The sequence below is a fragment of the Pleurodeles waltl genome, chromosome 3_1 (genome assembly GCF_031143425.1).
Source record: "Pleurodeles waltl isolate 20211129_DDA chromosome 3_1, aPleWal1.hap1.20221129, whole genome shotgun sequence".
NCBI lineage: Eukaryota > Metazoa > Chordata > Amphibia > Caudata > Salamandridae > Pleurodeles > Pleurodeles waltl.
In genome coordinates, this window is record NC_090440.1 from 433,582,515 (window position 1) to 433,606,980 (window position 24,466).

At 45.4% G+C, this 24,466-nt stretch overlaps 1 protein-coding gene across 2 annotated transcripts in view; it reads left to right on the top strand.

Moving 5' to 3' along the window:
• TICRR (TOPBP1 interacting checkpoint and replication regulator) overlaps positions 1-24,466 on the top strand; it is a 472,392-nt gene that overhangs the window by 222,920 nt on the left and 225,006 nt on the right. For both annotated transcript variants that reach the window (XM_069222701.1, XM_069222703.1), the window contains exons 14-15: positions 1,194-1,287; positions 18,710-18,853. In XM_069222701.1, coding sequence (XP_069078802.1) covers positions 1,194-1,287; positions 18,710-18,853 — 238 coding nt within the window. The remainder of the gene's footprint in view (positions 1-1,193; positions 1,288-18,709; positions 18,854-24,466) is intronic.

The window sequence follows — 24,466 nt, forward strand, 5'->3', positions numbered from 1 at the left end:
CAAGTTTATCATAAATCAATCATGCCACGTATCACTAGTGTGAAAAGGGAGCTGAAGTGAGAACGAAAACTTTGAAATTATAATTTTCCCTGTTTGAGATACTAAATAACAGATTGGAACATCAATCTAGATTATTTTTAATTAAAAAAAATGTTTTATATTAATTATGAAATTCCTTTCAGAGTCCAATCAGGTTGTAGGATTGAGAGCTAAGGAAGATTCAGACTTTTTTTTACTTGGTTTCAGTAACAACATTTAGCTATTCTCGGGGAGTCCATCTCCGTACAAGGATGGTGTTGACCTGTTTTGACCCCTCTAATTTCGGGGTCTCTTTAGGAGAGAAACCTGGAGGAAATATTGGGGATGTTTGTTTAGAGTACCAGTGAGTTATTAGTACATAACCAAATCCATAAAGAGCCTACTTTATTCGGAGAACTGTGTTTTTTGTGGACAAAAATAAACATGGGTAAATGACTTAAAGAAGGAGATGATGAAGAACCCCTTGTGTGTACAATCCTCAATATAGGAAAATTAATGTCTGGATTATGCAGTGCTTGTAGATTAAAGGGCAAGGTTAATTGTTATGATGACAGAGTCATTTTATGTTCACATCACAATTTTCTAATTTTATAGAAACAAAAAGGTTATGAAAGGAAGATTAATTTTGGGCAGGACAAGTTATTTTTTGTGTGCATTCGTTAAAAAGTTACTGCCAAATTGAAGTGGTTTTCTGTGAATGAGCCAGAACCATAACTCAATTTGTAATTTTATTTCAAGTGTATTGTATGTGTCTGTATTCACACTGATTACCACATAAAAACTAGTACAGTTGTTTCTCATTTGTTTGATATATTGAAATATTGCATAGTTGCAGAACTGGGAATATGTTTCTCAGAGAAGGCAATAGGTTTTTCACATCAATGTTTCCAGAGTGAGACCATGTCTTCATTTAATAGTGACTTATGGTAATAGCATTGCATGTCTATCACAGTGTCATTACAAATGCCACTCCACTTAAAACGGGCAAAAAGAGGTCCTCATGACTTAAGGGGTAACATGTCATGTAGTGTGGTGGAAATTGTATTAGTACTGTGTGACGCATTTAAAAACATGTTTCTATGTGTCTCATTTGTTATACTATACATTTGGAAATACTTTTTTTTGCATTGATCCATTTCTCATTAATTACATAGGAGAGTTCTCACTCTTACCTTACTGTTGTCGTCGAAAAACTTCAAATGCCACTTGTTCCACCGCCACCTCCACCAAAGAAAGAAGCAACTCAAGGTACAGATCAAAACTGAGATTATTGTGGTTTTGACCTGCAGGTTTTGCCATGCTAGTGAACTAAACATTTTTAAAGTTACTAATTTTTCTTCTTTCAGCTTGTTCACCCTACCAGTTAAATATGTGTTGGTGCCCAATTTTCCTCTTTAAAGCCCAAGGTTTTTATTTGCCCTGGTGAGTCTCCGGCACTAATACTTTGTTTTTCCTGAATCAGTTCCCTCCAAGATCTATTCTATTGATGGTCTTGAAAAGACATTGTCCACACACATGCTGATGATCATCTCCTCTAATTCAGCCTTCAAAGGAGTACCTACTCCATGCAAGAGAATACCATGCTTTGATCGAGGAACCACCTCAAAAGAAAGCTTTACCTCCTCAGTCAGTCCCTCTGCATCTAATACTTTGACTTTTGAAGAGTTTCAATGCTAAAATGACACCAACCAGCACTCTGTTTCTTTCTGCTTTCAAGCCCCCAAAATCCTTTATGGAAGGGATCCAGCCTTCACATATGGGTAAGAAGAGATTAATATCCTTTGGACCGGACAATGAGATGTGCAGGAAGGTGCTATTTAAATTGTTCCAGTTACATATCTTTGCGCCTTTACAAATAAAACTTTTGAACAAGCTATTTAGGGAAATCAGGACATTCTGTATTTCTACATAGAGCATAGTGACCACTGTTAGAAATGGTGTCTCTAGTTGGCAGTCAGTTTACACCCTGTGCAAGTAGGAACCCTCACTCTAGTCAGGGTAAAGACGATGCACACCTCAGAGAGCCCCTGCTCACCCCCTTGGTAGCTTGTCACAAGTAGTCAGGCTTATTTCAGAGGCAATGTGTAGATAATATGCACAAACACACACAGTAACGCAGTGAAAACACCAAAAAAGGACTCCACGCTAGTTTTGAAAAATAGCCAATATTTATCTAAATCAAACAAGACCAAAACAACAAAAATCCAAATACACAAGGAAAGTTATGAATTTTTAAAGTAAAACGAGACGTAAACCGTAGAAATCAATGGATGTGTTCTTTAATCACAAAATACCTGGTATGCGTCAAAAATAGTCACATGGGCGAGCATGCATTGGAAAAGCGAGCACTGCATTAATTCTTTACTCGCAAGTGAGGCTGTGTGTCGATTCTCTTTCTCTGCTGGGTAAGCTATGTGTTGGTTTCTGGACAAGCAGCCTCAGGTCCATGTGGTGGTGATTAAAATGTTGACGCTCCGGGACGATGTCTGGAAAATCCACATGCACAGCATCAATGAATCCATGCTGAGCTGGCAATGTATCAGTTTCACTGGCACTGGTTAAATTTGTTTCATCCACGGTGCAGGCACTGCGTTGATTTTGCTGCCGCCCAGCTCTGGTGCATGGATTTTCACTCTGGTTGTGCCAGCTCCTGCCAGGGCCTGGAGTGGCACCACTGAGAAAATCAGGGGATCTTGGTAAGAGAGCCCAGGCGCTGGCAGATGAAGTCTTTGAAGTCCCTGAGACTTCTTAACAGGAGGCAAGCTCAGGCCAAGCCCTTAGAGAATCTTCACAAGCAGAATACACCGCAAAGTCCAGTGTTGCTCTCTCTAAGGCAGAAGCAGCAACTTCTGGCCAACACAGCAAAGCACATACAGCAAAGGGTACTCATCCTCACAGCTCTTTTCCTTTGCAGAGATTCCTCTTCATCCAGTTTCTAAAGGTGTTGCATCAGCAGTCCAATACTTAAACTAATTTCTGCCTTGAAGTAGGTAAACTTCAAAGGAAAGTCTTTGTAGTGCACAAGACCCTGCCTCTTTCTTGCCCTGTCCTAGACACAATCTAGGGGGTTGGAGTCTGAATTGTGTGAGGACAGGCACAGCCCTTTCAAGTGCAGGTGTCAGCTCCTCCCTCCCACGCTAGCCCAGAAAGACTCATTAGGATATGCAGGACACACCTCAGCTCCCTTTGTGTCGCCGATTTAGAGTGAATTCACAAACAGCTCAACTGTCAGTCTGACCCAGACTTTTATTCACTTTATAAAAGTGCCTTTTTCCAACTTACAATCTAAAAACAAACTATACCAAAATATGTACTTTTAATTTGTCAGTTCAGTGGCCCCAAACTCCATATCTATATCTGCTCCGAATCTGAAACTACACTTAAAAGATATTTAAAGGCAGTCCCCATGGTAACCTATCGGAGAGCTAGGCCTTGCAATAGTGAAAAACGAATTTGGCAACATTTCATTATCAGGACATGTAAAGCACATACAGTACATGTCCTACCTTTTAAAAACACTGCACCCTGCCCATGGGGCTGCTTAGGGCCTACCTTGGTGGTGACTTACTTGTAGTAAAAGGGATGGTTTGGGTCTGGCAAGGGGGTACACTTGCCAGGTCCAATTTGCAGTGCAATATTGCACACACACACACACTGCAGTGGCAGGTCTGAGACATGTTTAGAGGGCTACCCACGTGGATGGCATAGTCAGTGCTGCAGGCCCACTACTAGCATTTGATTTATAGGCCCTGGGCACCTCTAGTGCACTTTACTAGGGACTAACCAGTAAATCAAATAGGCCAATCAGGGATAATGAATCATAATCACAATTTACACAGACAGCACTTGCACTCTAGCACTGGTCAGCAGTGATAAAGTGCCTAGAGTACCAAGAACCAGCAAAACCAAAATCTAGTACAGTCAGAAATACAGGAAGCGGAGGCAAAAAGACACAGGACCCGACAATACCCAGTCACTTCCAAATTGGTTTGATAGCCCCATTAGGAAGGGTTTGAAGAACTTTTCTAATACTGGGCTCATTTGCATAGGAAAAATAATCAAAAATTGTGCACGAACACAGTTATCACCAAAGTCTCCATTAAAAGCCCCTTGGAAGCATCAGACACAGGCCCTATGCAAGTAAACACTAGTAATCTCTTGCTTCGGCATGTTTCGCTGCACATTTCAGGAATTTGCCTGGCTGTAGAGCAACATCTTATACCCTTACTATTTGAAGATGAGCACACCTTTAGTCCCCAAATAGACGAGGTGCTCAAAAATTGAAAAACAAATAAGATATGGATACTGTCAAGGCCATGGATGCCTTTTACACCAGCAAGAAGTCTTCTTCTCTGTGGCGCACACTCAGACTACAGTGGAGGCAGTCCATGTAGTGTATAACAGTTGTATCAAATGCAGGATCTCTTGTCAGGATGAAGGCAAGAGGCAGTTCAAGCAAGAGCAGCACTGTGTGGATCTTTCCTTGTTAGCAGCCGTGCCAAATGAAGAGGCAACTCTGTCATCAGTTAACTCCTTTACATTCTTCTCAAATTTGTTAATCCTGTGGGAGTAGACTTGAGTTTTTACCTCCCGCTTCAATGGATCAGGCTAAACACATCAGGCTCTAGGTTTCATTTGGCATAGATACTGTTTGGAATTTCACACCAGCTCTCCTAATCTGCCCCTGTGGGACAGTTCCCCTTTCTGACATGGTCACCCCCACCTTTTGCCTGATACATGATGCAATTTGGACCTAAAGTGCACTGGGTCCCTTCTTACCAATTCCCCAGTGCCAAATCTCTTTCCTTAAAACTTTAAAATTGTTCCCCAATTGGCACGATCTGTGACCCCCACCGTAAGTCACTGAAGTAAACGGTACCTGGGGCATAGGTACCTAAGAGGTTCCCCAATGGGCTGCAGCAGGTATTGTCAGCCTCTGGGACCCCTCATCTAGCACACACAGACTGCCATTGCAGGCTGCTTGTCTTGGTGCAGCTAAAAGTGAAAACGCAATATGGCACACAACACGATATGGCACACAGGTGTGTGCCTTGTCCACTAAACACTGCATGCGCTATATGTAAGTCACCCCTACAGCAGGCCTTAAAGCCCTAAGGCAAGGCACATTACATTACATTACATATGAGAACCTATCTGCATTGGCAGATATGCCCCTGCTATGTCTTTGTTTAGTCTTAGACATAGTGAGTGACCAGGGAAGAAATTTTAAGTACGTGTGCTGGACACTGGTCATTAAGAGTTCCCCCAGCTGCATGATGGCTCCACTGAAACTAGGGATGCTATCAGACATCTAGTATTAATAAGCCCTCACTGATGCCAGTGACTGATTTATTAATACATGCACCTAGAGGGCACCTTGGAGGTTCCCCCTGAAACCCCACCAAAGACCTGTGTTGCGACTGACCAGTTTTAGCCAGCATGCCATCAACAGATATGAGGCTGAACCCACCAAAGTTGAGAGCTTTGCTTTCAGGGTGGTTGTAGGAAAGATCCTTTTTTCACATGGTTACCCCCCATTTTATGCCTGGTACATGATGTGATTTTGACTAAGTATGCACTGGGCCTCTGCTAACCAAGCCCCCAGTGCCGGAGCTCTCTTCCAAAACTGCGCAGTTGTTTTCCCAATTGGCAAATCCTGTGGTGCACTTCTATTTCAATCTGGCCATTAAAACCTTTAAGGCAGAGGAGCTCTGGGGCCAAACGATCTCACAACCTGCATTTAACAGAGCCATCAATGTATCAGGGAAAAATGTCATTCATATTGAATAAAACAGTGTTGGCAAAAAGATCTCATGGTTGGTAATAAGAACGTATGGCCCACTTAAAGCTCAAAAATACTTGGGAAGTTTGTATGGCCTAAAGGCTAAATTAAATCTGCTGCACTCTCGGTTTGGAGACTTGCAAACGTGTAATTAATGCTCCCATTTGGAAGAGAACGACAGCTGAGTCTTTGTTCCGTCCCTACAGCTACCCCAAGGAAGACACGTCATATTGTTTGCACCTGTCCAGCCCTAATGAGTGGAGAGGGCTGTTGAGACAGTCCTTTATAAGGAACTCAATTCGTGCAAGCAGTAAAAGTGTGTTTTCAGGGGGAGGATCCAATGTTTTGTGGCAAATTTTTAAAGTTTGTTGATTGCCAAGTTAAAATTAGCAAAGCAGGAGTTGTAATGGTAATTTACCGGCAGATCTTGCATTTTTATACAGGTATTTGGCCGTTTTAAAGCGGAAATGGATGATTAAATTACAGTAGTGAAGTTCAGGATAAAGACTCAGTACTTTTTTGACTATGTTGTTCTGATTAGTTCCTAGTGGCAGCAATAATATTTGTGACGATGATTTAATGGTGTCATATACAGTATGGTAAGTACTAGTTGGGGATAAAAGATTCGTTGTTATGCTGTTTCTATGCACAAAGCACCTTTTTTTGGATATGTACACAGCACTTTTTCTTGACCCTTTTGCACTGAATTGACCTCCATGGTAATTACGATATTGGTGGGAGGTCCTCAAATGCTGCTAAATTAAATGTGAAATTGCAAATAGATTTGTTTTTATGATGTTATTTATTGAGATTTGTTTTATTTAAAGTTTTTTATTGTATCAACATTGTAAGTTTTAATTAACTGAACAATAAAATATTTTACTTGACGTGACTTGAACTCCTGTAGCAGCCTCTAAAGGTCCCTGCTAAATGGTGACCTGGGGTACTACAAAGGGTCCCTGAGGGCTGCAGCATGAATTGGGCCACCAAAGGGACCCTTCACCAAGCACATGACAGGCTGCGTATTTTGGTGCAGACCAAATTAAAAACACGACGTGGCACACAGCCTTTGTCATGTTCCCTAACACTGCATGCAATATATGTAAGTAACCCCTACAGCAGGCCTTACAGCCCTAGAGCAGGGTGCTTTATATTACATGTGAGGGCAAGAGCAGACATGCCCATGCTATGTCTGTCGATTCTCAGATATAGTAAGTGGCCATGGAAACCATATCAAATACATGTGCTGGACGCTGGTCAATAACAGTTCCCCAGCTACATGATGACTTCACTGAAGATAAGGATGTTTGGTATCCAACATCTCACATTGATAAACCCTCACTGATGCCAGTGATGGATTTATCAATACATGCACCAGAGGGCACCTTAGAGGTGCCCCCTGAAAACCTACCAGCCTCTGGTGTGCTTGTTGACAAGTTCGGGACCGCCTACCACCACCAGACAAGAGTCTGGCCTCCTAGGGTGAGAGTCCTTTGCTCTCAGGAGGCCAAGAACAAAAGCCTGTCTGCAAAGAGGGTGTAACAGCCACTCCCACAGGATGACCCGAGTAGTCTCCTTGGGCCAGCGAGCTTCAAAGTAGCTGCCACCTTTGGAATGCAAATCTGGCTCCCCTCATAGGAGAGGAAGCTGCGCCCCTTGGCACCTGGACAGGCGAGAAAATTAGCTAGTCAGGTAGATGTGCCCTCCCCAGGCTTGTACCAGACCTAAGGTGAGCTGCTGCGAGGTGGACACTATTTTTCAGAAGTAGCCATCTTTGTGATGGCATACTTAGGGATTCTGGGACAGGGTTATGCCCCTTCCCACAGGAAGTGGTCATGGGGGCGTAGTGGCACAAGGGGGAGTAACCCATTGGTTACTACCCTACACACCCCTATCGCCCCTAAATTCTGTATTTAGAGAAGTCCCTTGTACCAGAGAAGCAGATCCTGACGACCTTAGAAGAGAGAGGTTAATGAAGCGCTGCAAAAGCAGAAGAGGGGAGAATCAGCAGCTGACCTAGTACCAGCCCCTTCGGCTTGTCTGCATCCCTCATCAAAAACTGCACCAAAGTCGTCTCGTCCTGCGATGTTGACTCCAGAAACCTGAAGAATCTTGAAAAGAGAAGACTACTGAGGCCTCTGGAACTGCCCGAATTCACCATTGCACCCGTCGCCTCCGGCATGAGTTGAAGTGGGCCACCAGTGCCAACAAGGTTCCCAAGCCATCCAAAGCTTGAGTCCATCGTTGTTTCACCCCTCCTGGACTCCGCAACCTCACCTCTGCACACAGGCCCCCCTCAACCGCGACTGCTCCAGTAAGGAAAAACCTGATGTCTAAGGACACCCCCTGCATCCTTTGCCCCTGGGCCATAGAGAAGAGGACCAAAGTTGTCTACCTGTGCCCGAGCATTGTGAGGCCTGAGCCCTGCTGTTGGGTCAGCCTGACTGGCTTCGTAGCCAGAGCCAGCAGCCTTTTCCGACAGCAGCCGACCTCCATTGAAACGTACTGGGTACCTGACACTGTTTTGCACCCTGCATGCAGCTGGCCCCGTGCCACTCATGGTGTACTGCTGGTGCGGCCTTAGAGCTTGCCCACCACTCACCTTAACTTCTGGAGATTGGTCTTGTCAGTAAAAAGAATTTATATTTGAAAAAGTACTTGCCTGAAGGATTTCCCTCTGATGCCTAAACATATATATAGATACTTGCTATTTTTATAAATTGGTGTGGATCTCCTTCTTGAGTCGTGCATGTCATTTGACTGTTTTGTGCATTGGTAGATGTCTTACACTCCTCTGTGTTAAGCCTAAGGCTGCTCGACCACTCTGCCTCTTAATAGGGCACTTTGGGATTACATAGTAGGCCCTGTCCACTCATAGGGGAATCCCTAGACTATTTACACGGTATATCTAGTTATTGATATATCATATAAAGAGCTAGCTTCCTGCAGTCCCACACTAACAAGCTCAAAAACGAACATGTTAAACTTTTGTTGGAAATGAAGGATTCGCTTCTAAAATACACAATAGAAACTGTACCTGAACACTAGCTTGGATAAGGGATGTGTACACTGTATTTGCTCATTCCAAAAAGTTTTAAAAATTTCGCCCCATCCTCCAACTCAGGACACTTAACCTGTACAGTACATCCAAATCACTTCAAAATGACAACCCTGCAGAATGTCATTCCCCTACTGCAAATAGGCAAGTACATGATAGTCCTCAATGACACAGACTTCCACATTCCAGTATATCTGGCCAATTACAAGTACGTAAGGGTTGTGGTAAGTAGCACACATTACCAATTGAAAGCCCTGCTTTTGGAGTCACTACAGCCCCACAACAAAAACATGTAGCAGTGGTAGTAATGCATATGTGTTGTAGCCAGGTTCTAGTGTAAAAGTTTCTAGATGGCTTACTGGTAAAGGAGATAAATCAGTCTGCGTCTCTTGCTGAGGTGCAGCAAACAGTCCTAGCCGTTCCTCCATTGATTGGGTTTCACCATCAATGTGAAAAACTCCCCTTTTGTGTCCACAGCAGTCTGAATCATTATTAGGATTTCTCTGAATTCAGTGACGTGCAAGGCCTCCACCATTAATGACTGGGGAACATATCTGAAGTAGCTTTCCTTTGACCAGTGAATGTGTCCTCTGACTGATCAATATGTATACTGTTAATAACTAGAGTATCTTTTATGACATTGGTTTCAAATATGCGACTACCAACTTCAGGTATGTCTGGCCAGGGAACAGCCACAAGCAACTTGGAGGATATTGTGTTTTTGAAGCCCATTGTTTGGCATAAACTACAGTCGTGGAACAAGCAGAACTTGTTACTCGGCAGATTGTTTCTCGCCCCAGCCATAGGTGACCATTACCACAGATGTGTCCCTTTAGGTATTATCCCCATGCGCAGCCTTCCAATATAAAGTCAGTGGTCCCGCCAGTAAATCCTCCTACTTGTCAGTGCAGATGAGATCCTGGCAGTTATGTGAACTCTATGAGCACTACAATGCACACTTTAAAACAAATTGTTACTAATTCAAGCCAACAGGTTGGCTACCATGTACTGCATACAAAAAAGGGGCATGCTTTTGCCATGTTTATCCAATGCCCAATTGCTTCAGCCATGTTGATCTCCCCAACTCCACATATGCCTACTAGCAGAAATTTTTCTGGGAGTGAACCATAATCTCTTTAGCAGGAGTGATCAGCAAACTCACTTCCCAAGTTCTCAACCAATAATTTCAGTGTTGGAGGACCGCAGCGGTAGATCTGTTCACCACTTCCACAAACGCAAAATGCCAAAACATATTGCTCACATACCCAAACCCCTGTGCCTGAGATGTCCGATCAGCATGTCTTGTGCTTGGCCCTCCCACACAGGTGTTTGTAGAATGCCCTGTGGATAGATTAGACTTCAACATTTGCTTATGCTTTCCTCCCCGCCTAATGATAAGAAAAATTACACTTATGCTGACTTAACCAACATGGGACTGTAGAAAAGTACCATCTTGCCTGCCATGTTACCCCCATTTTTAATTGTGTGTCAGTTTGTTTTTTCCTGTCTCACTGGGATCCTGCTAGCCAGGACCCAGTGCTCATAGTTGTGGCCTGAATGTGTGTTCCCTGTTTAGTGCCCAACTGTGTCACTGAGGCTCTGCTAATCAGAACCTCAGTGCTTATGCTCTCTCTGCATTTAAAATTGTCCCTGCAAGCTAGTGTCCATTTTTACCAATTCTAATTGGCATACTGGAACACCCTTATAATTCCCTAGTATATGGTACCTAGGTACCCCAGGGTATTGAGATTCCAGAAGATCCCTATGGGCTGCAGCATTTCTTTTGCCACCCCTAGGGAGCTCAGAAAATTCTTACACAGGACTGCCACTGCAGCCTGAGTGAAAAAACATCCAAGTTATTTCACAGCCATTTTACACTGCACTTAAGTAACTTATAAGTCACCTATATGTCGAACCCTCACTTAGTGAAGGTTAGATGCAAAGTATACTAAGTGTGAGGGCACCCTGGCACTAGCCAAGGTGCCTCCACGTAGTTCAGGGCAATTTCCTCGGACTTTGTGAGTGCTGGGACACCATTACACGCGTGCACTACATATAGGTCAATGCCTATATTTAGCTTCACAATGGTAACTCTGAATATGGCCATGTAACATGTCTAAGATCATGGAATTGTCCCCCCATACCAAATCTGGTATTAAGGTGCCAATCCCATGCATCCCCGGGGCTCCAGCATGGACCCTGGGTGCTGCCAAACCAGCTCTCTGGGGTTTTCACTGCATCTACCGCTGCTGCCAACCCACAGACAGGCTTCTTCCCTCCTGGGGTCTGGGCAGCCCAGTCCCAGGAAGGCAGAACAGAGAGCTTCCTCTGAGAGAGGGTGTTACACCCTCTCCCTTTGGAAATCGGTGTTAAGGGCTGGGGAGGAATAGCCTCCCCCAGCCTCTGGAAATGCTTTAAAGGGCACAGGTGGTGCCCGCCTTGCATAAGCCAGTCTACACCGGTTCAGGTATCCCCCAGACCCTGCTCTGGCGCGAAACTGGACAAAGGAAAGGGGAGTTACCACTCCCCTGTCCATCACCACCCCAGTGGAGGTGCCGAGAGCTCCTCCAGTGTGTCCCAGACCTCTGCCATCTTGAATGCAGAGGTGTGAGGGCACAATGGAGGCCTCAGAGTGGCCAGTGCTAGCAGGTGACATTGGAGACCCTCCTGATAGGTGCTTACCTGACTAGGTGGCCAATCCTCCTCTGAGGGCTATTTAGGGTCTCTCCTGTGGGCTTTTCCTCAGATAATGACGTGCTAGAATTCACCAGAGTTCCTCTGCATCTCCCTCTTCGACTTCTGCCAAGGATCGACCGCTGACTGCTCCAGGACGCCTGCAAAACTGCAACAAAGTAGCAAGAAGACTTCCAGTGACATTGTAGCGCCTAATCCTGCCGGCTTTCTCAACTGTTTCCTGGTGGTGCATGCTCTGGGGGCTATCTGCCTTCACCCTGCACTGGAAGCTAAGAAGAAATCTCCCATGGGTCGACGGAATATTCCCCCTGCTAACGCAGATACCAAACTTCTGCTTCACCGGTCCTCTGGGTCCCCTCTCATTGTGACAAGCGTGGTCCCTGGAACACAGGAGCTCGATCCAAGTGATCCCGACAGTCCAGTGGTTCATCTGTCCAAATTTGGTGGAGGCAAGTCCTTGCCTTCCCACGCCAGACAGTAATCCTGTGTACTGCGTGAACTGCAGCTGCTAGGGCTTCTGTGCATTTTTGCAAGGAATCCTTCGTGCACAGCACAGCCCAGGTCCCCAGCACTCCGTCCTGCATTGCTCAACTCGCTGAGTTGACCACCGGCTTTGTGGGACCCTCTTTTGTAGTGTTGAGACAACCACCATGCTCAGTTTTCTTGAACCCGTGTTCAAGTACTTCTGCAGGGGCTGCCTTCTTTTGCGTGGGCTCTCTGTGTTGCTGAGGGCTCCCTCTGTCACCTCTTCCAAGTGGCGACCTCCTGGTCCTTCCTGGGCCCGGGCAGCACCCTTTTTCTTCAACTGCGAGCTTTGCAGCTAGCAAGGCTTGTTTGCCGTCATTCTCCAAAGAAACAACTCTGCATTGTCCAGCATGCTGTGGGACATCTGTGCAAAGGAGAAGCTCCTGGCACCTTACGTTGTTGCAGAATCTTCAGCTTCTTCCACCCAGAGGCAGCCTTTTTGCACCTTCATCCAGGGTTTAGTGGGCTCCTGCACCCCCCACCCCTCCCCCACCCCCCGGACACTTTTGTGACTCTTGGACTTGGTCCCCTTCCTTTACAGGTCCTCAGGTCCAGGGATCCGTCTTCAGTGCTTTGCAGTCAGTTGTGGTCTTTGCAGAATCTCCTATCACGACTTTAGTATGTTTCTGGGGAAGTAGGGTGACTTTACTCCTACTTTCCAGGGTGTTGGGGTTGGGTATCTTGGACACCCTTAGTGTTTTCTTACACTCCCAGCGACCCTCTGCACAATACACTAGTCCTGTGGTCCCTAAGTGGTTTGCATTCCACTTTCTTAGTATATGGTTGTGTTGCCCCTAGGCCTATTGCATCCTATTGTATTCTACAGTGTTTGCACTACTTTTTTAACTGTTTACTTACTGATTTTGGTTTGTGTGTATATTTTGTGTATTTTACTTACCTCCTAAGGAAGTATATCTTCTGAGAGGTTTTTGGCACATTGTCACTAAAATAAAGTACCTTTATTTTTTAGTAACTCTGAGTATTGTGTTTCTTAGATACAGTGCTATATGATATAAGTGGTATAGTAGGAGCTTTGCATGTCTCCTAGTTCAGCCTAAGCTGCTGTGCTATAGCTACCTCTATCAGCCAAAGCTGCTAGAACACTACTAATCTACTAATAAGGGATAACTGGACCTGGCTGTAAGGAAATGCCTCCTTGGCATGGTTACCCCCTGATTTTTTGCCTTTGCTGATGCTAAGTTTTGATTTGAAAGTGTGCTGAGACCTGCTAACCAGGCCCCAGCACCAGTGTTCTTTCCCTAACCTGTACTTTTGTTTCCACAATTGGCACACCCTGGCACCCAGGCAAGTCCCTTGTAACTGGTACCAAGGGCCCTGATGCCAGGGAAGGTCTCTAAGGGCTGCAGCATGTCTTATGCCACCCTGGGGACCCCTCACTCAGCACAGACACACTGCTTGACAGCTTGTGTGTGCTAGTGGGGATAAAACGACTAAATCGACATGGCACTCCCCTCCGGGTGCCATGCCAACCTCACACTGCCTATGCAGTATAGATAAGTCACCCCTCTAGCAGGCCTTACAGCCCTAAGGCAGGGTGCACTATACCATAGGTGAGGGCATAAGTGCATGAGCACTGTGCCCCTACAGTGTCTAAGCAAAACCTTAAACATTGTAAGTGCAGGGTAGCCATAAGAGTATATGGTCTGGGAGTCTGTCATGCACGAACTCCACAGCACCAAAATGGCTACACTGAAAACTGTGAAGTTTGGTATCAAACTTCTCAGCACAATAAATGCACACTGATGCCAGTGTACATTTTATTGTAACATAGACCCCAGAGGGCACCTTAGAGGTGCCCCCTGAAACCTTAACCGACTATCCGTGTAGGCTGACTAGTTTTAGCAGCCTACCACACACCAGACATGTTGCTGGCCACATGGGGAGAGTGCCTTTGTCACTCTGTGGCTAGTAACAAAGCCTGTACTGGGTGGAGATGCTTATCACCTCCCCCTGCAGGAACTGTAACACCTGGCGGTGAGCCTAAAAGGCTCACCCCCTTTGTTACAGCGCCCCAGGGCACTCCAGCTAGTGGAGTTGCCCGCCCCCTCCGGCCACGGCCCCACTTTTGGCGGCAAGGCCGGTGGAGATAATGAGAAAAACAAGGAGTCGTCACTGGCCAGTCAGGACAGCCCCTAAGGTGTCCTGAGCTGAGGTGACTCTGACTTTTAGAAATCCTCCATCTTGCAGATGTGTGGTTTTCGGATCATCATGCAGCAGGATTTCCGATGCACACATCGCTGGATGTGCAAAAACAATGCAAGGACTGCCTGGACCCGAAAGTGCGGTTCGAATCAGTGCATTGCTCTCCTGCAGAGAGAAGAAATAACGTGCACGGACTTGACTGAAGGAGAAACGACGCAAGGACTCACTAGGTAAAACTGAGGAGTGTTTCACCCAGAATCAGCCACACTGAATATAGCAGTATGGTTCCTGAATACCGAGAGTTTGGACACCTAGAACTGCACCCCGAACAATGTAAGTCCTGACAGTAGCTTTAAAGCCATACACTAGGAAGTGCTACACAGCCAAGTTGATTAGATACATCCATTGGTACAGGGACCACTAAAAAAATCTAGAGACCAGGACAAAGCAAGGTATGGTACTAACATATCTCATCCACTTACTGGACAGCGGCTTGACCTACACATCACTAAAGGCTCATACACCAGAAGAACAACAGGGAATAATCTCTTCACACTCCTGGGGATTCCTGAAAGGATCCGAGAGTGGCGCTACCAAGGGCAGCACAAACACCATTGTGGAACCCAAATACAGTACTCATACAACTGATGACAGGGCCATTTGAGCCAATGCACAAGATGGTGTTTTCAGGCCTAAAAACAGCGTTCCTAATAGCAATCATGTCACTCTGCAGAATCAGTGAGCTACAAGTACTTATAATCCCATAACCATACCTTCAAATCCACAAGTACCTACTATGAACAAACCCACCGTTCCTATCACACTTACACGTCAACCAAAGCATCCAACTACCAGATTATTTTCAGAATCCAAAGTCAGACGGAAAGAGGGCTACACATTTTGAATGTGCAGAAAGCACTCATGTACTACCTACAAGAGATAAAAGCAATTCAGAAAGGGAACCAACTCTTCATCTCCTTTGCCAGGGAAAGCAAAGGTACGCCTGTAGCTAAGGGAACAATCGTATGATAGTGGAAAGTGTCCAACCATGCTAAACAAAGGCAGGACATTTTTAATCCACATACCCCAGGACACATTCAACTCGGAAGACCCTAGCAAACATGCCCCTTGTCGAAACCTGCATGGCCACAACTTGGTCATTCCCACACACCTTTATAAAACATCCTTTTCAGGAACCAAACGCTGGTACGTAATCAGATGCACAACATGTGACTCCAGAAAAGGATTTATGCTGCTAAACCAAATGGTTACGTTAAAAAAAAAAACACACAAGACTTGATTGCATAGCCAACCACTAGATGCAAAATAAATGAATGCACAGCACATTAATCCAGAAAACTTATCAGGCTGCAATACCACTCCTAAAGGTAAGTAACCATTTTGTTTTTATCTTCTTGTCCCTGGGTGAAATGCCATATTGCCTGAATGATCATGAGATCTGTTTATTTTTAAAAGCTGGGGGAGCAGTATGTAATATTTCCCAGCATTTCAGGAAAGGGTGCCCATCCATCCATCCATCAATTAGGGATTTGTAGAGCACGGCTACTAACCCGTGAGGGTCTAAAGGTGCTGGGGGAGAAAGGGGTGTGTGCTTAGGATCAGTCGAAGAGCCAGGCCTTGAGGTCCTTCGTGAACTGTGACAGGGTGGGTAATTACCTGAGGTGGATGAGAAGGGTGTTCCAGGTCTTAGTGGCGATGTGGGAGAAAGGTCTTCCTCCGACTGTGGTTTTCCGGATGTGGGGGGACCTTGGCGAGGCCTGGGTTGGCGGAGCGGAGTTGTCTGGTGGGAGTGTAGAAGGAGTCTGTTGTTGAGGTAGGCTGGTCTGGCGTTGTGTAGGGCCTTTGTAGGCGTTGGTCAGGAGCTTGAAGGTGATTCTGTTGTCGAAAGGCAGCCAGTTGAGGTCTCTTAGAAGGGCGGAGGTGTGGCTGTGTCATTCTTGATGAGACGGGTGGAGGCGTTCTGGGTGCTGTGTAGTCTTTTCCGGGACTTGGCAGTCGTTCCGGCCTAGAGTGCATTGCCATCGCTGAGGCGGCTGCTGATAAGGGCCTGGGTGACTGTCCTTCTGACATCGGTGGGGATCCACTTGTAGATTTTTCGAAGCATGCGCAGGGTGTGGCAGCAACCCGACGAGACTGCGTTCACTGTCGGTCCATTGAGAGCGATGAGTCTAAGATGAGGCTGAGGTTGCGGGTGTGGTCGGTGGATGTGTTTGAGGGCCACCAGGACTCGTTCCAGGCAGAGGGTGTGGAACCAAGGATGAGGACTTCTTTTTTGTTTGAGTTCAGTTTGAGGCAACTATCTTTCATCCAGGTGGCGACTGCTTTTATTCCTTTGTGGAAATTTTTCTTGGCGGTGGTTGGGTTGTTGGTGAGGGAGGCTATCAGTTGGGTATCGTCTGCATAGGAGACGATGTAGAGTGTGTGGGTTCTGACGATGGTGGCCACTGGGGTCATGTAGAGGTTGAAGAGAGTGGAATTTAGCGAAGATCCTTGGGGGATGCTGAAGCTAATCGAGAGAAAGGTGGGGAGTTGGACCTTCTGTGTTTTGCCGGTGATGAACAAGGAGAGCCATTGCAGTGCTGAGTCTCAGATACCAGTGTCGTGGAGACGGGTGCGCAGCTTGTTGTGTGAGACTGTGTCGAAGGTGGCAGAAAGGTCCAGGAGACTGAGGGCGACGGTTTCACCTCAGTCGAGGAGGGTGCGGATGTCTGTGGCGACGAGGAAGGCAGTCTCGGTGCTATGGTTGCTTCTGAATCCTGACTGAGAGGGGTCCAGGATGTTGTTGGCTTCCAAGAAGGCGTGAGTTGTTTGACTGCCTTCTCAATTACGTTGGCCGGAAAGGGGAGCAGGGATATGGGTCGGTAGTTCATGAGGTCTGTCAGACTGGTGGTGGGTTTCTTCAGTAGAGGCTTGATCTCTGTGTGTTTCCAACTCTCTAGGAAGGTGGTGGTTTTGAAGGAGCGGTTGATGGTATGCTGGAGTTTGGGTGCGATGATGTCGCTGGCATTGTTGAAGCTGTGGTGAGGGCAGGCATCGGTAGGTGCTCCTGCGTGGATGATTGCCATGATGTTGCTGGTCTCATTGTCGGTGATGCGACTGCACCATCCAGTCCGTGTAAACATTTTTGCACAGTTTGTTGTAATATTTCCTAAACTGAGGGCAAAGTGCCCTTTCAGTCTCACATGGCAATTGAAATCTGCTCCATTGACATTATGAGTAAGGCTTTTAAGACAGCAAAGCAATATGCAACACTCATCTGAGGTGTCTGCTTGGAGTGTTCTCGTCATAGAGTGTGTTCCCAGGCGACAGTCACTCACTTCTTGCCACATATATTGATGTGAGTCTCTCTTGAGATTTTATCTGTATTCCCAGGGTGGGACTGCTCATAATGTGAATCGAGGAATGAGTTCAGCAAAACTCATTTCCTGTTTCCTCCCAGTATTACTAGTTTAGTGTGGCGGAACACTTTCACCACCTTAAAAATGCCGAAAGTTGGTGGGGGTAGCAATAGGATCTTTTACCCCATTGGTAGAATGTGCCCAGGAGTCCTTCTTACCCACTAGCCTGTTCCCGGTGTAAATGTGGCTTCTCCAGGCACCTACTTAATACTATTCCTGAATCTAAGGAATATCAGAAGAGGACTGAACATGTTTGTGACCTGAGAATGACCCTGGAGGACTGGACTTCCTCCTTTTGTACCTACAACAAAGACGTGTACTCAAAGGGTCATAAGGCTGTTCTAGCTGCAGGGATACAACAAGCTTCTAGATTATTTTTCTTCAGCTGCTCGGCTGATAAGGGGCTACTTTAACTCAGCAGAATCATGTTGTTGGCCTCTGTGTGACACCCAGTGAATCATCAAGTGCCTCCCTTCTGCTCCTGGCCGAGGTGGGGTTTCAAGTGTACTTCTGTGGTAGATTAGGACTTAACCACTAAAGTCAGACTGAAATTTTTGACCAGCGCAAGCCAGGTTGAAGTGTCTGACTTGTGCTCCATCATGGTCAGCATCTAATTGTGCCTGGTTCACGATCTAACGCTACCATTGATTATCATTGGCACTATATGTTTCATGTCACTATACCTACTTTGAAACCTTTTTAAAAAAAAAAAAATCCCAGAGCTCTGCTTATTGGAGTTTTGTAATTTTGTTTTACTTAAATTTTACTCTTTGTTAAATAAATTTTAGGACAAATCAACTATAACTAAGGAGTATCTTTTGGCAACTTGTGTTCACATGCACAATCCCTCTAATCACGCTCCTTGATACTATCATCATGAATATGTGCTCCAAGTATATTGTTTTTCTTGACAGGCTTGAGGACTAAAAAATATATTCACTTTGAAACCATGTTTAAAGCAGTCTAGAATAGGTTGGACTAGGTTTAATGGAATTCTTGTTTGATAGTAACACATTTTCATCCTTTCAGAAGTTACTAAAGTCCGACGGAACCTCTTCAATCAGGAGATTCGTTCTCCAACAAAAAGATCATCAAAAATGCCAAGAAGTCAGTCAGTTTCTGCTGTTGAGGGAGTCAAACACAGACGCAGTCTTTCCAGTGACAGTAATAAAGGTAGGATATGCCTTTTTATTTTAACTTCCTCTACTGATTCGGTATTGCCAAGTTGCCCACCCTTGACGTTTAAACAGTTAACACTTTACATTTATTTTGCAGGTTATGGTGCTTCGATGTTGTACTAGTCTGTTTTGTTGTTAATGCAGTTGTTTCTTTTTTTATCTATGCCTCTCGTGTAGTCCTCTGTGAGTCGGTCACATTTTATATATCGAACCTAGTCTATCTCTAGTGCCCGTAAAGATCAGTACTCCAAAATGGCATCTTTTAACCCCATCAAAACTAACCAGATTATTTCCCAGGCCAGTTATTACCGGAAGCTTGCATAGCAGCTTGACCTCTTGTACTATCTTAAAGGTTAGATTTAATTTTACTTTTCAGTCACAGAATGACATTTGCACAACATCGGATGTTTTAAAGTGTGCTTTCGTCTGTTCTTTTTTGTCCTTGAAAGTATGGGCATTTTTTTTTACCATGTAGTTATTTTTAGCATGGTGTCCGTTTTATACAAAATTCTTCACTTACTGTAGTTTTAGTGCATTCAAACAAGGTGGTGTAAAAGTTTATTTTTTATTTTTGATGGATATTTCTGACAGCACTTTTCTCGCCTTCAGAATATTCCACTGTTGCTAGACTGAATACGTAGGTTTTCCCAGCAGTGCTCTTAGCCCTACATGGTGACCTCGTGCAGCTCTGCGTTGGCCTTGGTCCACCCTGGAAGTGACAGAACTGCACCCCGATATTTGTTCCTTTCTTTTTGTGCCTTTCAAATGCAATTTCAGAGCTCTGCATCCTTTTTTGTTTGTTGACAAATACTTTTAAATTATCATTTTTCCATTGTACAAGGGAACAATACATACATCAAAGACTGTTTCAAACTATTTCATGACTGTTGTAAACAGATGTTTGTGACGGAGTCAAATGAGGTCTGCCTCTGGTTTTAATGTTTCTGGTAAGACTCCATGATATATTTAGAATGTACCCTCAGGCACTTTAAAGCGATCAGGTATATGTTGCTACACACTGACAAAACTTACAGCGATCACAGTGGTGCCGCTGTCCTTCCAAGTCGCTTGTGCAGACCAGATTCCACTATTAATATCTTTCCTGCAACAGATATCCTTCACATTTTAAGTCGTCTGGTAAGTCATATGCAAAAAAAGCACAAGAATTCAACGCTGGGCTTGACCCCCCCAACCTGCCACTCTGACCTAAGGTGTCAAGATGGAAGTCTAGCTTGTTCCCGATCGAAGAGCCAAGTCTTCTTGTCTTGCTGTACTCCGAATTTCCTGAGCCATTGGTGATACTGCTGCAGGTCCAAAGCCTTTAAGTAAGCCATGCGGCTTATTTTTGGCAATCATCCTGCTTCATCTGGCATGCTTCTAAGCTCCAAGGGTACAGAGAGGCCTCCAATTGGTTTACCACAGGTAGGTAAGCCCTCTTTATTATCTGAGCTCCTTGAACTCACCTCTGGTTGTGCACCTGCTTCGTTACCGAATTCCCCTCTGGCCCCTAGACCTGTGCCGGTTCCTCATTCATCTGTGCCGGTACGGACATCACAGGAAGTTGAGTAGCTGCCAACTCTGATGTCTGGCCCTAACCTGATCGGTCTCAATCCCTCACCGAGTTCACTCTGACATCACACTAGCCTGTCCAGCTCCTCTATGGTCTAGCACTGACAAAAAACTTCGTCTTTCACAGACCCTTTCTCAAAAGCTCTGTCATGTTTTTTTGGTTGGATTCTGACCGGAGTTTGCAACCACCTGACTGATGATGCTTTAGCCCCCAGTTACAGTGTATACATGGAATTGCAGGAGGCCAGTGGCCTTGATACTTCCCCTGATACTGGCTTGACTTCACCCTTTGGACTCACCCAGTGAGGAGAGGGCTGTATTTGCCTTGGTGATTAGACATACTGCTGCCTTCTGTTAAGATCAAGACAAATGTACTTACCGAGGTTGTGCTGCCTGGATCGCCGCATCTGAGTCCTTGCATTTAAAGGAGGCCCTGAGTGACAGTCTAATGGGCACTTTGTACAAGCCATGCTCTTGCCAACCAGTGAACAGGCAATTGGCCATATTTTCATATGTAGCATTCTACTTTTGAGAGTTTGTGCTCTGGGTATTCTACCCGAAAAGTAAATCCTAATTCATTCCCCACAATGACTCCAAACAGGGAGTCAAAAGGAACTGGAATATTCTGGAAGTAAATCTTTTCTTCGGCCAGCTTGGTGTTGAGATTGGTCAGTGCTGTCTAAATGTTAGGCTGTTATACACATACCCACTGGGACTTGGCAGCATGATCTTACCAACAGTCCTGAAGGAGTTTTGGGCCCCTCTGGCTCAAACCTTTCAAGATGGCTTGGATGCCACCAAGTATTTAATTAGGGCTGGCCTTTATACTGCTCATTGCGTGGGGTGAGCAGTAGTGTTGTGCTCTGTCGGCATGCATGTGATCCACTAGCTTTTCTGGAGGTTTGCAGTGATCCCTAATGGATATGTCTTTTGATGGGTGCTGCCTATTTGGTGAGAAGTCTGACTCTGTTTTTGAATGCTTTAAGGAAAGAAGAGCCACTACTCTTCCACCCCGATCGTAAGTTACCCTATCAGTTTCGCTTCTTCAGAGTTACTGCAGAGGGCTGGCATATAGACAGGGTCAGACCCAGGAACAGCCACCCCAGTCATTTTATGGACAGGAATTAAGCAGACATTGTGCAGGTCACCACTGACAATGACAATGACAATTCTTTCCCTGGGTGGCAGTCCGTCACATCCAACACATGGATCCTCCAGATCGTCCAGCAGAGTTTTGCCCTTCCAGTTCGCTCTGACCCACCGCAACTTCATCCAACATCAAAGCTGCTTTCAGAGGCACACCTCCATCTTGCTACAAAAGGTGCAGGCCTTACTGACTAAAGGAGGTATCAAGAGGCGGGCATCTTCAGAAGTGGGGGAGCATTGTTACTACCCCTATTTTCTTGTGCGAGGAAAGGAGGAGGCCTTCATCCTGTTTTAGATCTTCACCCACTGAATGCCTTCCTGCGGAAGGGTAAATTCAAAATGCTCACACTGGCCCAAGGTCTGTAGACCCCTAGATCCAGGTGAGTATGGTGGTCGCCTTGAACCTACAGGATGCATAGTTTCATGTTCCCGTCCTGCAGTCTCACAGATATTACATGCAGTTTAAGTTAGGCCAGGAGCATTTTCAGTTTTCAGTGTTAATGTTCAGCCTTATCAGCTCTTCTTTGGATGTTCATGAAAGAGAAAGTGGAATTTGGAGTTTGGGCGTGCCAGTTTTCCCATACCCTGTCAATTGGCTGTGTGAAAGCATGCTTACCGCAGTCATTCATAGACCACAGGTAACCTTCTGACATCTTTTGGGTTCTCAATCACACCTGACTCCTCCACAGAGACTTTTTTTTTTTTTATACTGTTCTTAATGTGGTGCAGTTTCTATGCCTTTCCTCCCTCTATACTAGTCTAGGACATTCAGGCTATGATCCCGATGTTTTAGCCTCTGTCCTGGATATTAGTCAGAGCAGCTCTATGGCTTCTTGAACACTGGCATTGTTTGTCCATTCCACCAAATTTGATTATACAAGCTGTTGGTCCTGTTTCCTTTTCGTGCCCCCATGCAGACAGTGACTCCCTACAAGGCACACTCATCTGACGTTACACTTTTTGATTTCCTCGGTACTGCAAGACATTACTATGTCGAAAAGGTATTAGTAGTATTAGCGCTATTTGTTGGCTCTTTCAGCTTTTTTTTGTTTACCATATCAGGCATTTCTATTTATGTTGCCTATCGAAATGTGTTTTCTGAACAGGTTGACAAACTTGTTTTCCCCTTTCTGCCTTTGCTGCAGAGGGTCATTAACTTGGTGCTAACATTCTTGATGGGTTCACCCTTTGAGTTCGTGCAACTTGTCCTTTGCAGCTGCTTACATTAAACACTGCTTTCTTGGTCACTACAACCTCAGCTTGACTTGTTAATGAGCTGCTGTCTTTGTATTCGTCCTTTTACTAAAAAAAATTCTGATCAAACTGATTATTAAAACCTTGATTTCTGTCTTTCTGTAGGTTGTCTTAGGGCATTACTCTGCGTCCGTTCTTCCTGCTGTCTTATCCCACCAAAGAGAAGTAGGGATAGCTCACAGGGCCTTTGACTACCCGAACGGTGATCATCATTTCTTTTGTTATGCTTGTTCTAGGTTATTCAGAAGCAGAACTGTTCCTGCTGGATTATGCTGTCCAACATAACTTGCTGCTCTCTTACCAAGAAAGCGTTTACTCAGGGCAGCATGGTCCATTCCACCAGGCAGAGGCTGCTTCTTCTGTCTTATCCAGGGATGTTCTTGTTCTGGGCTATCATGGGTTCAGTATATACCTTCATCAGGCATGTTTGCCGCAAGGATGGCTGTTTTGTCAGATCTGTGATCCAGGGATTCCTGGTTTTGACCATCTCCTCAAACCCACCACCTTGGAGGTACTGTTTGGGTGATTATGCCAGAGGTGAAGAATCTACAGGTACAAGTATCCATCGGAAGAGCAAGTTACTTATCTTCAGTAACAATCTACTCAATATCAAGTGTGACTGTAGACTCACATGCTTTGCATACTTTCTCCATGTAGTGTTGGGTCCGGAGTGTTGGAAGTTGTTTTTTTTTGAGTCATGGTATCAAGGGCTGACTTCTCGGTGATACTGTGCATGGACATTGACTCCTTTGTTTGGTTTTGTTTTCTCTCCGCCGTGGGATTCGGTCATGTATCTTTGCATCATCTTTCGACTCGCGCTGGTTTCAGACCTTTCCTTCTGTCTTCTCTTTATCAACTGTGTTATTTCTCAATCACGTATTCCCATCTTCGCGTTCGTCTCTGCTCATCGGTCCGGACACCAACTGAGTGCCCTCTGGAGCGACATCACCCATTCTGGGCCTACTTCACCATGCAGCACTGAAGACTATGCTGAGCTGATGGAACAATAGCCGTTATGTTTATGTCCTCAGTGCCATTCGAAATTCCCCCACCATGACTAACATCTGGTGTGTAACCTGTGCCTCGCCTACAATTATCAAGAAGCTACCTGCGACGCCTACAAATCCTTCTGGTCAAAGAAGACCCTTTGGGACAGAAGAGCTTGTTGATTGGGGATTGGGCACAAGACTTCAGACAACACCCCAGACATCTTTGGGGAGGAAATCGCCCAGGAGGAGCTGGAACAAAAGGAGGCCTTCTCCATCCAGGACTCTGACGTCCAGTCGGATATTGAAAGCCATGAAGGAACATCTGCACAACCAGTGAGTACCGTGGCCCCTCCCGCCCACTCTAAGACTGTTACAAATACCCTTGCAGAGGTCACCGGACTGCCACTGCCACCAGGCCATGGTCAGATCCGAAAAACTGTTTCAACTGCCCTGCTCTCCTGCTCTGAAAATAGCCAAGACCAAAACACTGTCTTCAGCTTTGACCTCCGGCACCTCAGTCCTAAACACTTTGGTCCAAACTTCGGCTCCAAATACTTTGGTATGGACCAGAACAGCTAACACCTCCACCTCAGTGCTGAGCAAATTGCACTGACCGAAGACTTTGGTGCCGAAAACCACAGAGAAAAGAT